At 32.9% G+C, this 16,666-nt stretch overlaps 2 protein-coding genes and 1 long non-coding RNA gene across 4 annotated transcripts; 2 read left to right on the top strand and 1 right to left on the bottom strand.

Moving 5' to 3' along the window:
* The first annotated feature begins 2,294 nt into the window (after positions 1–2,294).
* LOC122531355 (progestin and adipoQ receptor family member 3) lies at positions 2,295–9,556 on the top strand. Of its 2 annotated transcripts, XM_043659202.1 has the most exons (9): positions 2,295–2,536; positions 2,870–2,998; positions 5,073–5,242; positions 6,742–6,926; positions 7,077–7,233; positions 7,322–7,474; positions 7,821–8,100; positions 8,831–8,998; positions 9,239–9,556. In XM_043659202.1, the coding sequence occupies exons 3-8, from the start codon at positions 5,099–5,101 to the stop codon at positions 8,971–8,973; spliced, it is 1,062 nt and encodes a 353-aa protein (XP_043515137.1). In that variant the 5' UTR covers positions 2,295–2,536; positions 2,870–2,998; positions 5,073–5,098; the 3' UTR covers positions 8,974–8,998; positions 9,239–9,556. The 2 variants fall into 2 exon arrangements, with proteins under 2 accessions (XP_043515137.1, XP_043515136.1); XM_043659201.1 differs by lacking the exon at positions 2,870–2,998 and having other exon boundaries at positions 2,299–2,536.
* A 35-nt stretch (positions 9,557–9,591) lies between these two features.
* Positions 9,592–11,011, bottom strand: LOC122531358. The gene is made up of 2 exons (XR_006307255.1): positions 10,545–11,011; positions 9,592–10,469 (listed from the first exon to the last, which is right to left on the bottom strand). It is a non-coding gene; the product is annotated as an uncharacterized LOC122531358 (long non-coding RNA).
* A 723-nt stretch (positions 11,012–11,734) lies between these two features.
* On the top strand, positions 11,735–14,132 carry LOC122531356 (eukaryotic translation initiation factor 1A, X-chromosomal). Its single transcript, XM_043659203.1, has 5 exons — positions 11,735–12,002; positions 12,235–12,318; positions 12,545–12,781; positions 12,864–12,964; positions 13,098–14,132. The coding sequence occupies exons 1-5, from the start codon at positions 11,987–11,989 to the stop codon at positions 13,101–13,103; spliced, it is 444 nt and encodes a 147-aa protein (XP_043515138.1). The 5' UTR covers positions 11,735–11,986; the 3' UTR covers positions 13,104–14,132.
* Positions 14,133–16,666: the final 2,534 nt, after the last annotated feature.

The following is a 16,666-nucleotide window of genomic DNA, read 5'->3' as shown; positions in this document are numbered from 1 at the left end:
TAAAGTGCGTTAACGAGCAAGTCTTGAGTGTAATCGGTGCTTAAAATATGGCAAGCTCACGGAGCAAGTACGAAGCCTAGAAAAGACAAATCGATTAGTATGTAATATGGTATATCACTTGTTAATGTCGATTTTGTCCCATACGAACGTGTACTGCTGTAATTTAATTACAAGTAAAAAAAAAAAAAGAAAAAAACGCGCGGCAAATCAGGTATTTAAATATTTGCCTCGAAAAGTGGATCATCGTTCATCTCTATTAGAAGGAAAACTACTCATGTGTAATTAATTATTATTATCACATCTCATGTGTAATTATTATTATACATATTATAATTAATTATTATTATTTTAGCATTAGCCCTTTATATAATAAATTTCACATGATGATAAGGTGTAACCATTCTAATTACTTGAAACCACGATCAATCTAGGAGATGCAACAGATATCTTAATATTTTCGTTCTGTTCTAAGTTCTGTGTCAATTTAGATTCTGCTACCGATGTTATTGTTTTTTTTTTCTTTTTCTTTCCATACTTGAAATTGCAAAATCTGCAGTATACGCCTTGACCTTATTTCGTAAGATCGGCAATTTAGTGCGTCTCAAATATGAGTTACGTAAGTATTGGAGCATCCTCTTTCGTAGTTTTTAAACTCCCAGAGGTAAAAGGAACCTTCGGAAATAAAATTGATGTAATTGACTGATCTAATGTATTTACAATCGTAGAATATCAATGCGTAACAAATTTGATACAAATATAATTACAATAAGATGTCTTTGTCAGAGGACTTTCACAAAGGATGGATTCCTCTCGGATCCATTGTAGAATCTTTAGATAAACCGTCGAATGGTGAAAGTGGCAGTGCTTTCTCCCTTTTGCCCTGGTTGCTCTTGACCGTTGTACATCTATTTTACCGCAGTGTTGGCAGAAACTTGGTGAAGCAGTATACTTAGCAATACAGATAAGCATATCTTCGTTCGATCAACAAATTCGAAGACTCTCAAAAAACTTGGTAAAAAACAACTTATTTCAAATCATTATTTAATTAGTTTCGAATTAGTCATCTAACAAAGTGAATATTTAATATGAATCAGTAAACAAATAAACGATGACGAACGTTTGCGAAATAAATTAAGTACGATTTCATTTCCGCGATTTAGTTTAATTTTCGTTCGTTCAAAAATCAGTTCAATTGAAAATTATTCCTCTAATAAATAAAAGATCGAATAATAATAAAAACTTTCGTATTAATATCTACATAATTGTTTTTATATATTATTAATTTTAATTATTTTTTTAACATCATTATAATTTATGAAAAGCATCCTCTTTAGAATTAATTCTTTCATTTATATGAAACAAAGCATGCTGTGCATGTAGAACATCGGTAGTAGTGTGACCTACTTACGTTATTTAGTCATCGTGAACATTCATTTTCTTAACTTTTGCAGAATCTTAAATTTTATATCAACAAATGTCCATGAAATTTCCAAATTATTAATTATTTAAAAAGTGTTTTTATATTGTAATAAAGATATAATGTATATATCTTCTTAACATACGGAATATATCCTTCATCTTGGATGTAATAAGGAGAATAGAAAGTTTGAGAAAACGAATTTATACTTGGTCTAGTAATATTTATAAGTGTTCTTTTAAAATATTCTTATATTCTTGCGCCAGTTTCTACTCTTTTAACCACGTAATGTCCATAAAAGGGCCATAATTATAATAGTCGAGTAAAGTAAATACTATTAAATTTTTTCAAAGATATAAAGGAATATTTTATTTACTTTTCTTACTATTTTAATAATTTTTTTTTTATTTACTTTCTTCAAAAAATATAATATGAATCATAATTATAATAACAATGAAAAAGAAACTTTAAACTTTTCACGTGAACGCCGAGTGAAATACGTAATCTTTCATAGAAAAGTAATTTTGATATTCCTATTATACATATTGTCAACGAGTTTCACGTTTATCCCCGTTTTCGTGATTACAATAAATTTTCTATTTCACATTGAAACGCTATTTTTAGCTTCACCAAGCGTGAAAAAATCGGGGAAACAAACGAGATCATATTTTTTTCTGTTTAGCCTCTCAACGTACGCTGTTGAGAGCAGCAGCAGCCGCGACGAAGTAATTGAACATCTTAAACGCGCGTCCATTTGAACAGGTGACAGGAGGATCAAGAGTAAAAGTAAGACTGACGCAGAGGCGTAGTGAAAATGAAAACTCGAGCCCATCGCTAGCCCGTAGTACGGGGACGTGTTTCGATCTATCGAGCGGCGCTTTGGACCGTCTGGTTTACGGTGCGGCTTATTCAGTGTCAGTGCTGTTCTCGGCACGTTCGGTGAACGGAGGAGACGGTGGTCCGTACGCTGGTGGACGCTACGATCGTTGGAAGAATGTGTCGGTAGATCGACAAATCCTGCACTCGCCGCGACCTTTTCAAAACGTTGATCGCGCTCGCTCAATAAACGCCTCGATATCGCGAGGGCTTCGCAACCAGACGGCACGCCGCAGCCAAGTGGTACGTATCGTTAAAACTAACGATTGTCAGGCACACCGTTCGCGATCATTGTCACGGGCTTGACAAAGGGGAGACATTTCAAATCATTTCAAAGTGGCATATATCATACTGGAATTGCAATTAACGTGCATGCCCGAGCCGCGGTGTGTCGCGTTCACTCGCCGAGAATGCGCTTTGTGTTTACGAATGAACGCGCGCATTCATCCGACGTACGATTCTTCACTGTGTATGAGAGAGAGAGAGAGAGAGAGAGAGAGAGAGAGAGAGAGAGAGAGAGAGAGAGAGAGAGAGAAAGAGTTTTCACTAACAAATTACATTGTGTTACATGACCAGGCATAACGTGACAACGTAAACGGACTATATTTTCTACGCTGTCGTGTCCGTTTGCCAGCACTGCGAACGTGGTTAATGTGAATTAGCAAGTGAACGATGAATACTTGAACGAGCTTATTTTACTTATGGGTAAAAAAGTCATAACTATCGCTGTTTTTTTCTTTTTCTCCTTCCCTGTTTTCATTTCTTATTTATCATCTGTCTATTCAGATAATGATAACCAAACACTTTAGATTCAATTGCGATATATATATAATACGTACAATGATGGTTCGGTCATCAATGTAAATTCATTACGGTGCAGAAATCTTGATTTGCTGGATGTGATGTTAATTTTAATTTTACGCCAATTTTAATTGCAAACTGTCCGGAGTAAAAATTATTTAAACAGTTTTTATATTCTTTTGTTCGAATGGAAAAATCACAATTTGATAGTAATGCGTGTAAAATAGAACATGCATGACATTATTGTTATCTGTTGTAACCTCCAGTTATTTATTCTTTTTTACGTCTGGAATTAGCGAAATCCAAAGTCGATTCTCTCGAGAATGAAAAAGTTGTATTCTACTATTATTTCTTTTATTTATTTTATCCTACTTATTTTTTTTTTTTTTTCTTATTTCTTTATGAGGAATTATCATATATTATTCCGACGCACCTTACATTACAAATGGTTTTATTACCGTATTATTATTTATTATTGCTAGTGTAAATGTATAGTGCACGAAAATATATTTGAAACTGGCAGAGGATTTAAAAATTTGACTAAATTCGCAGATTCATCATTAAAACTTTTCTTCACTAGATTAAACGTTCTCTCATCTATTCGAAGCAAATAATATGATACAACATTGACAAGAAGATTGGATTTTTTTATATATTTAATACATTCTGCAACGTACGAAGGAAGTTAACAAGAAGATAATTACTAAAAAGAGAGAGAGAGAGAGAAAAAAAGAACAGAATTATAGCAAGTAGTCATCTGAAAACGGAAGCGTAAAGTAGACATATTAACAGGTTCCATAGAGCGCATTCAACTTTCTCGCAGATCAAAAGATTGTTCGCCGCGCAAGAGAGAGAGAGAGTGAATAGATAACTCGTAAACACGCGAAATAATCTTTTCTAAAACTATCATAGCTTTTCGAATTTATTCTTTATCGAGCGTGGTCGAAAGGTTTACGATTTAAAGGAATCAGCATTCACGTTGGACGGAAGAAAATCGTATTCCTTTTCACGCGCAATATATACGTTCACTCGGAACGTTTCAGCAAAAAAAAAAAAAAAAAAAGTGGAAATATTAAAAATACAGCTTGTTTGCCATGGTTTGTAATTTTCTTGTTAAGTTTCATCCGACGTTTAACAGGCCCCTTCTCGATGAATTGACACAAATTTCTAACTATATCCGTAAGATATCGCGCGAGAAACGTCGAATTTTTCACATCTTTTCTTCTCTATGTCTCGTAACGGATTCCTGGAGTTTATTTTTTTTTTTTTTTTTTGTAAGGAATTTGCGTGTAGAAGGATAGTCGCGTGCAGTTTCCTCCGACGAGAGGTTTCGAAAACAGTTCGTCGAGAGAGCAGTCGCTGCGCTGAAAACCTCGCTTCTATATCGTACGGTTAATATTGAAGCCACGCAGATTGCCGTGGCTGACAAAGAAGAAATTGAAAATCATGAATGTATGAATGTAAATGAATGCAATGGAACATGAGTGGCACTTTAAAAAGTAGCTTGAATGGCTCGTCAGTACGAATTTAACAATATACGACCCAATTGAAATTCTTTTTCTTTCTTATAAATATTTATTTCAATCATAGAATTCTATTTGAAAAAGACGTAAGGAAGTGTATTTTAGAAATATCCACATTAAGTAGCTTATTTGCATTGTATATGATCTATCGTATACCTTTGTGTCTTAATTAACGGTATGACGTCTAGTATGCAGAAATTTTCCAACGTTTAAAAATGTTCAAGTTGTTCTATGTAAAATGTTTGAAACGCGTGACAAATTTGAAAAATAAACCAGAACAATGAAACTCGACTTGTTTTTCGTCTTTGGATAAATTTAGAAGTAGATGAGATCGTATTATCTGCGTTTCAAAAATTCCCCTCGCCAATAACGAGGAAAAGGTCGACTGAGAATTAACTTGCTAAAATTTTAATTGTTAAAGCCTGATAAATGATACAGTTCCTCTCTGTTCACAGATTAGAAGATATCCGAAATATCTTCAATGATGAAATTATTAGCAGGCGTGGAAGAGGTGAGCGAGCAAAACGAGAAGCAGCCGAACAATGACGAATCGCGAAACAATAATCACGAAAAGCAATCAAAACCAGATGTCACGCAGGAAACGATCAAGCTGCTTACCGGCGAGGTAAACTATCATTGTCGTTCAAGAGGATGTAGATAAATATTTTATATAATGTTGATTATTTTTTACACGGAAGTAGGGTGGCCATCGAAGCGAATAAGGCCGAGATTTTTTGTGAAAAAAGAAAAAAAAAAAAAAAAGAAAGAAAGAAAAAGACACATCTCGCGTATATACTTGCGTATTCCAGCCGCAACTTTCACTTTGGCCAGCCCGTAATTAATGGTTAGATCACACGGTAGCGTATTCTGCAATTGTGCTCTACCCGGTATGCTCTATTTCTGTTTGACGTTCAAAAATTTTAGCTTTGCGAACTGTCGACATGCATTTCCGAGCATGTAGGTTGATCAGCGACGTATGAATTATAATTCTTCTCTGCCACGATCTTAATGCCTGTTATTAAGGTTGAAACTTGATGAATTTCTAACGCAAACAATTTCGCTGGTGAATCGTCGAAATTACAGTTCTGGCAGTTTTCGGGAACGAAGCGATTTTCGACGGCAATTAAACAATTTGTACGAACATTGCGAAATCGTTAATACCGCGAAAAAAAGTAAAAGAAACATCGATAAATTAATAACAATGATATCAATTGGTAATCGATCATAGGGTATTGACGATTTGAACGTGCGTATCAGTCATACTGTATCAAAGTTTACAAAGATAATTATCGCAATTCTTGCACTAGCCGCGGATGAAGGAAATAGGCACGCGCTCCGTACCAAGTAGTACTGAAGCTGTTATATCGAAGTGAAAAATCGATTTCGCTAGTGAAAGATGCGGGCAAAATAGAGAAGAAAGCCTGTGGTAAACTTGACACACTCGGATGAAAGGCAAGTCCCGTTGCGGCCTACTTTGCAGCTTTCATATCTTCGAGATAGCGACTAAATCTTTCTCGTTGTATCTTGAAATTGCCTATGCGACGTACAATTATGATAAACTATCGATATGTCCGGAAATAGGTACACCGACCAGCGGTGTGCAGACATTTTATTTAGATACGATACGAATATTTTGTGTAACTAAAGCTATTTTCAATCGACTTTTAATTTATTGAGTAAACATAACTCGAGTGAAGGAATACTTGAAACATTTCTCACTTTTGCCAGCGAAACTTAATTGATAATATCGCAGGTATATTTCAATTCAAGTTGTTTGCGAGTTTCACTAGCTCGATGTAGTGTGAGGATCGATTGTTATATGTAAAGTTCATGGTGTGTAAAGAATAGTTCGATTTCCACGTTGTGCACGTGCGTTAGCTATTTGAATATTCCTGTTTGAGTAAATTCATTGCGTAAATGCATCTAAAAAATATATATGTACACGTTGCGTTCTGCTGGAACAAAAAATTATTGGTAACTAATAATTTGTTATTTAATATTGAATTGATGGGAATAACTCTTGTTCTTAATAAAAAAAACACAATTTTTTAACAATTTTATTTTCAATTTATTCATTTATTGCCAATTGTAATTACTTAAAATATCAAACGTAATTCTTTTCAGGTGTACCGTAGATCTTCTAGGAAGCTGGAAGATTCGCCTATCAAAGGTAAAAAGATCACGCTCGAAGATGAAGAAAAACTGCGGCGCCTTCTTGCTTATGAAGAGGCCCCTGAACATCTTCAACACAATCCTTATATCCTTCACGGATATCGAGGATATCTTACAACGAAACTGTGCATCGAGAGGTTTGTAACCTAACATTATCCAATGTCGATGGATACGATTTCTCCACACCTGTCCAACTTTCGAAACACCGCAGATCAAGCGGCTTAGATTAAATCTGAAATATCTCAAACTCGTGAAAGCAACTGCAAGAAAAGAAATGTTTGTTTCAGTATATTCTGGTGGACGAACGAAACAGTAAATATATGGAGTCACATATTCGGATGGATGTTGTTTTGCGGCCTGACTTTGTACGATCTTTGTCTACTGAACATTCACGCACCTTTCGGTGACAAAATGATTGTAGCGCTCTTACTGATTTGTTTTCAAGTAATGACAAAATATATTTCTTCTTTCAACAACTCAAATGTTGACAATTTGACAGATGAAGAACAAAGAACATGACTAATTGTTTCAGGCATGCATGATATTATCTTCAGTGTATCATACGTTTTCTTGCCGAAGTGAAAGAGATTATTGGTGTTTCCTATCGTTTGATCTGTTTGGCATTGCTCTCAGCCTTTTGTCGATATACATGTCTGGAGTTTACTACGCTTTTTGGTGTCACAAGGTAACCAAATTACTGTAATTATTAAACAATCTCCAAATTATACCTCTATCTCTAGACTTTAAATTAATACACAAATTATACATTATGAAATCTCTAGACTTTAATCAACTGTCGCAACTTTTTACTTCCTAGTTGTACGATTAATAATGCAACCGATGCAACTCGTATTTAACGGTCATCTTAATGCTATCTGCATAACAGGTTGTTTGCAACCTGTAATAATAAAAATAAAATGTCCATGATACAAAAGAAAATATTCCATCGTATAGATACTGTACAAAGTAAGATACCTATGTGTGTAAATGTATGATTAATAATAAGTGTGAATATTTGTTGTCTCAAACAGGAGTTGCAGCGATTTTATCTAGTAACTGTGTTGGCGATTTTTATATTTGCAATGGTTCTGCAAATACCAAAACTGAATGTCAACGGGAATATCAAACTAGTCGTTTTTGTTGCTTGGGCGGCTTATGGAGTGCTGCCAACGTTGCATTGGAGCATCGCTATGGGTGGCATGGACAACCCGATCGTTAGAATGTTGCTCCCAAGGGTACTAGGGATGTATGTCATCAGTGGTGTAGCATTTGTCATTTACTTAAGTAAAATACCGGAGCGCTTCTGCCCAGGTAATTAATTTCCTAACTTCTTTTTTTCATAAAAGCTTCATTATTGTGGGAATCTCGACGAATAAAATAAAAGAATATTTTATCTACGTAATGTTAGATACAATTTATTAAATAAGGATTGACAGAAGAAAAAATTCCGGTGCCCGGGACTGACAAAAAAAAAAAAAAGAAAAAGTCTATCAAGTCTTTCTAGAACTTTCTGAATTCTCGCTACTCTGTCCCAAATCTCGTTGATGACTCACAACTCTCTATTGAATTCCTTTACGATGCCTCCTGGAAGCTTTCACACGCTCGTATCCTTAATATTTTGAACTTATGAATATAAGTCTAATAGATCTGGCTAAAACAAATATTCCCAGATCCAGTCTTCGTCTAAATCATCTCTGCAGGAGACAATTGTCTCGTTTTTGGGCCACACCGGAAGAAGTTTCAAGCCCTTTCGCAATTTTATAAATTACGTAACATTGACAAATGACACAACTTGCTAATGATCTGTTCGCATGAATACATTTTCTGGCGTCAATTGGCAAGTAATTTAAATTTACGAAGCATCGAATGAATAAACACGAGGCTAAAATAGCGTTCTCATTTCAATTCTTCAGTTAACTAAAAGGCAGGATTGTTCGACCGCGAGGAAGAATTTTAACTTTATAAACAATTTGTTTTTTCATCAATCTGTGTATCCATTGCACGAACGATTTATATTACTAAAGTTTTCATTCTGTTGAAGGATGGGTGGATTACATCGGTTCGTCTCATCAGTGGTGGCACGCGTTAGTAGTGCTGGCCCTTTATTATTGGCACAATACCGGAATGCTTTACGTAGAATACAGAATGAACCATGGCTGTCCAAGCAATATAAGATTATTATGACACACAGAGACTGACGACCATTCAGGTATGAATTATATGTGATTATGTGTGACTTATATAAAACCAATCGTTAATGCATTCAATTTTAAGATTGCTTTCTTATATAAAAGACCGAAAGATATTTCACTCCTGTAATCTTCATTTATTTGTTTTCAAATTCATCGTTTCTTTTCTTTTGACGTTGCTCTGTTTCACTTATTTCAACACAATCATATGACATAACACGATGTAATTATGATGTAACACACATACGTAATCATTTCAGGCCATGGTTTTATTATGGAATGTGCTTGTGCTATGGAATTCAATGTTTGGTCGTCAGAATATTTCAACAAACTACCGTTTTACGCTACAGAGACGAAAACAGCTTGCACAATCGAGAATCCATTGCGAGCGTATCTTCATCGACGAGCGTTTTAGCACTATTAATGCGTGAAATTCGCAAAATTTATCTTTAAGGTAACGTTAATATGGATCTTTTTTTAAAACGGTTGCTAGTAATTAGTAAGTTATGATAATTCTATTGTTAGTAATTTTTATTTATTTTGTACTTGTAAGTTTTAAATAGACTTATTGCATTTTCCTTTTGTTTTTTGTTTTTTGTTCTTCTTTTTTTTCCGCAACGAACAACCTTCAGGCGTTCGTTTCATTCGCACGTGAGGGACACATGATGCAATTAAACTTTCCAGTATTTCTTTTATTCCAATTCATTTTGTTGAAATTGGAGTTGTATATTATTAAACAATATTTGTAAAAATCACACTGTAAAATACGATGATAATAATAGTATAAAATACATACGCTGGCTTTTGAACAGTGCCTGACAACTTGTAAATAGAGAATTGTAAATGAAAGTTTTATATAAAAAAGTAAGAAAAAAACTTAGTTTTAAATCTGAACGTTTGCTCGACAAGAAATAGTTGATTGTAACGATTGAATTTTGTTTTCAAATAAAATTACACGAAATTAATTATAACTCTGGTTGATTCTATGATGATGAACAACATACTTTTCATTATCATAGATTTTCCATTAGTGGACATTAATAGTTGCAATTCTTAGTTGTAATATTATAAATCGCCAGTAAAAATAAATTAATATATTAGTTAATCATTTTATGTTAGATTACACGAAATAGATTAAACGTTTGCATATCACTTGTAAATTTAGCTTTCATTTACACAAATAGCGAAAATGTTATACATAATTGTTTGGAATATTTGTTTCATCTTGCACTGTTCAATACATATCAAAGAAAATTACAAATGTACATTTTATAATGTATAAATGAAACAATTTAAGCAATTACATCCTTATCAATTTTCATATGACTTGGCTGAGTTATATGAATAATCGCATGTTGTATGAAATAATTGTAATAAAGTGTTGTTGTTCCTTTCAATTGTTAAATAAAATTATCTAAAAATTTACTGCTCATCATTTAATTTTGAAACCCAAGTTGTTTAAGAATAATGTTGGCCCAAATTCCGAATGCACTATACGAGAAAAAATAAATATTACTATGGCAAAAATGTTTCAATTTATTAAGTAAAATTTAAAAATCTTTATACATGCATGATGTGATAAGCTTCGAGTCTAATGAAGCAGATGCAGTTATAAAAGTTCATAACTTAATCCGTTATTAGTTTTTTTCTTGCAAATAAAAATTTGATCGATTCACAGACATTGAAATGCTAACGTCACGTAGCGGTGAGATGGTGGAACTAATTTATATTACTGTCCTTGTTGCATACTATTGTGCTCCTTGTCTATAGATAGTACCGCCATCTAGGCACCTCTCAAATCTGATTGGAACCAAAAGCATGAAATGGAAAAATTCGACAGATGGCGACACATGTATCGATCGAGGTCGGTAATAGATAATTTAATTCCAACAATCCTCGGCGGATAGCAGCACCTACTATCTACCGTAGACAAAAAAGCCCCATAGTGTGTGATAAGGATAGATATATATTGTGTGATAGACAAAGAGAGAAATAGTGTAAGACAAGGACATCAATAAAATTAGTTCCACCATTTCACCGCTACGTGACGCTAGCATTTCCCGTGAATCGATCAAATTTTTATTTGCAAAAAGAAACTAATTAACCTGATTTATTTATTTTATTATTTATATATATTATTTTGTTATTGCGTATTCTCAATTAAGGTTCAAGTTTTTTTTTTTTTTTTTTTTGATACTTTAGCTGATTTATAAAGTGCACGTATAAAGATTTGCAAATTTTATTTAATGGACCGGAACACTTGTTCAAATAATTTTTAATTTCTTTCAAATTTTTAAAAATATTTTATTCCTTTGAGAATTACAACCGGTCTATATGTGAAATATTAATTGTTTTTTTTCTCACGACTTTCATTTCAGAATTATTAAATTGCATTTCATTCATAAACTTTTATAAAGAATTTCTAAATGAATTAATATATGAGTCAAAATTCGTACGTGATTCGTCCTTCCGTGCATAAAAAAGCTAACAAATTATAAAATTAATTTCAAGCAATAAAATAATAATTCAGTTCTTTTAACATTCAGAAATATTCTATTTTAGGAAATAGATTGCAAAATGACTTTCCGAGAGTAGTCAGGAATTTAAAAAATTATTGTTTTACATTTTCACTTTCTTGAATGTTCCTTAAATCTGAAATACGCAGGCCTAGTACAGGTATTCAAGAATCCTACATTTCCTGTTCCTTTGTCACAACCGACAATTAGTCAAGTCTGCGTCTATTTCGACGAACTTCTGGCTTAACAGCACGCTCAGTGCATCGCAGAAATTTTTGACGTTATTTTCATCGACAAATTTACACCTATTTGAGACTTTGGTCGAACAAAGTATCCGAATTGCGGGTGCCTGACACTTTCACGTAGTCCTCGTCTTTCCCATGAGGTGTTTAGTAGGGCAAAACTCGTTTTCAGTGTGTTAAGTGTCTCGTCTTTCTTTGTTGTTCGAGTTTCTCGCGTATTTATCGAGCACTCTTCTTTTAGTGAATCAACATGCCAAAAAATAAGGGTTCGTAAATAATTTCTTTTCTTTACTTGCTTCCCTCGTGAAAATTCTGATTTTCGTGCAAACAGCCGTGCAATTTCCACGCAATGTGGTTAGTTTGTTCTAACCTATTAGTGTCAAATTTTGTCTCTGAAATCGTTAAACTCATCGCACCAAAAGTCGAGCATTCCTTCTTTGGAAAATTTGCAAGAAATAATCTCGAGGTGATGATCTTTAAATTAATATTTTTTTCCAGGAAAGGGAGGTAAAAATAGAAGGAGGGGTAAGAACGAAAACGAAACAGAGAAGAGAGAGTTGGTTTTCAAAGAGGATGGTCAAGGTAAAGATATCATTGAAAATAATTTGTCACGATGTTTCGCGTTTTGTCGACGCGAGTCTCTTGAATTGCATTTATTTAATCGAAGAATTTACCATATGTTCGCAATTTTGAAGTAATAACATTTTAAATAGTGTTGAAATTTAAAAAAAAAAATTTTTTTTTGTTACGTGTAATTACGAAACAAATCCCGATCAACCACCAACTTTTATATTTCTCGTTGATGCAGAATACGCACAAGTCACAAAAATGCTTGGCAATGGGAGGTTAGAAGCAATGTGCTTCGATGGTGTAAAACGATTGTGTCACATTCGTGGAAAATTGCGGAAAAAAGTGTGGATAAATCAAGGTGATATTATACTAATTGGTCTGAGAGACTATCAAGACGCGAAAGCAGACGTCATATTAAAGTACACTTCAGATGAAGCTCGTAACTTGAAAACCTATGGTGAATTCCCTGAAACTGGTAAGTGTAGTCACAATATTTCAATGTCTCACACTGAAAATATATAGTATAAGTATACTTTTATGCCTGATATTTTGTTTAGTGCGTATCAACGATACTGTCACCTTTGTGGAGGATGGTTTCGATGAAGATATTGAATTTGGTGATGAAATTAGTGATGATGATGAAGATGATGTTGACAACGTGAGTATTCAACATTTTCACCAATATCTCTAAAATATGTTACTATCATAAAATGAAAAAACTATGGAGCTATAGCTAGTTTCTGTCATATTATATAATTTAACTTGAAAGTAATATAATTTTGGCTTTACAGATCTGATGACCTTCAATATAAATATATACTTAAAAGTTATGGTACAAGAGTGCATGAAAATACCTATTTGTTTTACAAAATGCTATAATTTCTTGCGCAATTACGATACTAAAAATTTTTTGGAACAAGTAGTCAATTTCCTGTATCAATAAATAAATTTTCACTTGTCTCCGTGTAACATTGTGTTGCAATATAAAATTGTTACATCCTGGATTTTCAGGATATGCAAATGTCAATGAACATTTGATATTCTCTGTGCAGCCTATCTTTTACTTTCGTACGACTTTAATTAGAAATAATGTCCCATCGCGAATGGGTACAAAAGGAAAATATTGTTCATTTTTAAATTACTTTAGAATCACTGTTCAGAGTAATTTAACATTAGAGTAAGCTTTTAATATTGCTGTTTGGCTAATAGTTTGGCTATTACGGATACAAATAGTTATGTATTTATGTATGATATCAGTACATTGTTCTTGTAGCAAATTTCTTTTGTACATTCTTTCTTTAACAATCAAATTAAGTAGCATATTTGCACTGTCATTGCAATTTCGAACAGGGGAAATAGTAAGCACACGTTACCGCAATTATCTTCTGTATGAAAGCGTTTCATTGACTCATTTGTTATATGTATAAACATGTACAACTTTCCAGAAACTTGTTTATGCGATTGTATTCAATTTAATGTAATATTCTACAATGAGAGTTATTAATTGTGAATATAACAGAAGCAATATATAACTATCAATATTAATACACTAAAATTTTATTTAAAAGCGTTTGTTAAACAAACAAAATCGTCATTATCGTCGTAACATCCGAGAACTACATATTTATTTCAAAAAGAGAAAAGAAAAGCAAATTACTTTAAATGCGAGAGACTTGTAAACATGTACTGTTGTTTCTCTTTTCTGTACTTTATATTGAAAAATTGTCAGAACGTTAACTGCTATATGAAACATTAATTCCATGAACATGTACTAAGTGAAATTAATGTCAACTGTTAACAACGAATAAAAATATATAAAATACCAAGTTTAGTTTCTTCATTTAGATCCCTTTTCACTTGTATGTTGTACGAAAACGTTTGTTATTGAAACGTAACAAAAATCAGTAGAATGTAATTAACCAGGATTGGGTATAATTTCATATTCCTGACGTACCAGCGTGTTTGTTACAAGTACATCAAGAATTGCGATGCAACAGTTTATTTATTACATTGTCGTTGATAACTCTATCACACAATAGTATGTATATGATAAAATCATATCTTTTTCCACTTCTGTTTACCTTTTGATATCGTACGCGTGTACAATGGCTTTATAATTTTTAATATAACATTGTATTAGTTACAGAGGGGTTAAGCGGAGGAAAATTAGAATGGCCACACGGCATATACGCGTCACTCGTGAAACCGAAACCATCAAATATACAAAAATTACGTTCAGAGTTAGAAGCGCACTGATGCGATACTGAATGTTAAATACATTTTGATTTGAACGTATGTACGTGAAAGGATGTCGAATCTTTACACATCTTGTTACTGATAATCATTTTCTTACGCGAAATCGCAACAACAGAACAATCGTAAGATATTAAAGCGGGTCTATCGTAAACTTTTAGTCACAATGCCAATACTGTTTACCTTACAAATTTCAATTGAATTTCACATGACCTGTACATTTTGTTAGAAGATTTAATTACTACACTTCTCCCACTGAGCATTAATCTTTAATTAAATTAGAACTGAACAAATGAATCAATGTTTCAAATATTCAAAGAGTCTTCATTCGTATTAAAGGTTTCAGTTTGGGACGTGAAATAGATTTATCCTACCATGTTCTCGATTGAAGAACATGGTGGGTGATGAGCTTAGGCAATTACAAAATACGTATGTACGTTTTATGGCGTAACATTACTGGCTTCGTAGTTATGATTTACATATGAAGACACGTATACTGATGGATACATACCATAGGCAAACAAACAGCGTATAGAATAAATATTCAGATCTGAACTGAGATAAAAATAAAATAACCGATATATACAATCTTTTACGAATCACAAATAAACTTTATATAACTTAAATATTTTTAAAAATAAGTTCAAATAATGGCAAGAAATTTTTTTCTTTTACCAGAAAAAAGTGGAACAATTAGTAAACATGACGCAGTTCGTTCTACGTGTATAAATCCGACTTGTTTGCCAAAGATAATTATTAGACAAAATATGAACGAAACGTAAGTTAGCCAGTGAAGTTACCTGGTCGACGTTGAGATTATTTGCATATCTTTTTTTTTTTTTCTTTTATTAACGTACTCAATAGAGTAATATAGATAGTAGTTGTTAGTAAAAAATGTACTAGTATACTGCAGAGAAATGGACAGCGAATAAAAAAACTCTGTCGTCAATGGACTGCAAGAATAGTTCGTCGTGTTACATCGGTTGTTCGCGTCGTCGTGTAAAAGGGGGAAAATAGTTTCTCGTCTTGTAATACAAATGATGTTGTTATCGTAACAGTCGGAATATTTAAATGCCAGTATCGCAACGTCCGTAATGAGTTACAATAAATGTTACGACAGTACATAGGAGCATAATGTTTTATTTTGATGCGTGTGTGATTGTGCCTTTGGTCCTTAGGTCAGATAGGCTCTAGGCAAGTCTATTAAACATAGAATAACAGTCATTATAGATAATAATTTATAAACTTCAGATGCATAATTATATCTTCTCAATATATTGTACATTAATAGAATACCTTATTTAAAGTATGTATATTTATATATAATATGTATATATATATTTTTTCTTCTTTTTTTTAAATACATACTATATACGATTCCTTTCTGTGCCTTTTAAAACTGTGTTATACATTGAAAGCTAACGTTGCTTAAGTATTAAGACGTGTTTTCGAGTCGAGTAAAAGTTTAGACAACACATTTGTTTTCTTCCTTTTTTTCTTTTTTTTCTTTTCCTATCGTCAATCGTCGTGCCGTTTGCCTTTTTTCCCCGTTTCTTTCCTCTCTCTCTTTTCCTTTTATAATAATTATAATAATTTACACGATCGCGATACAAATGATAGAATCGTCGATTAACATTCCATCTATGATCTCTCAGATTTATGCGTGCAACATTTTGTCCAATGATTCCGCTATATAAATAAAATATTCATGTTTTATAATCTTGCAATTATTACAATTGTATAATAGGACATTTATATAAGTTACGCTAAGAAATTATTATATATACAATTAAAAATTGTTAGGAAATATTCTTTTAAATAAGTTAAATTTACACTTGTTTTATGATCCACGGAAACATTTATATCTCGTTGCCATTCAAATCGGGAAATTAGATGGGCGTAGATATTCCGCGTTTTATTTTTTTTCTTTTTCTTTTTCTCTCAAACAAATTTCTCGATCTCACGCCACGCCGGAGTTTTCAATGATTCGAGTAACAACAAGAATTTGTTTCTTTTGTTTCTTTTTAGAATCTGCGTGTGTATATGTATGTGTGTGTGTGTGTGTGTAGGTGGGTGTGTGCAGTTCATCATTAAAAAAAAAAAAAAA

This window comes from Frieseomelitta varia, unplaced genomic scaffold, assembly GCF_011392965.1.
Source record: "Frieseomelitta varia isolate USP_RPSP 00005682 unplaced genomic scaffold, Fvar_1.2 scaffold_395, whole genome shotgun sequence".
Taxonomy (NCBI): domain Eukaryota; kingdom Metazoa; phylum Arthropoda; class Insecta; order Hymenoptera; family Apidae; genus Frieseomelitta; species Frieseomelitta varia.
The sequence above is the reverse complement of the archived record's forward strand: the minus strand, read 5'-3'. Positions and strand labels throughout refer to the sequence as shown.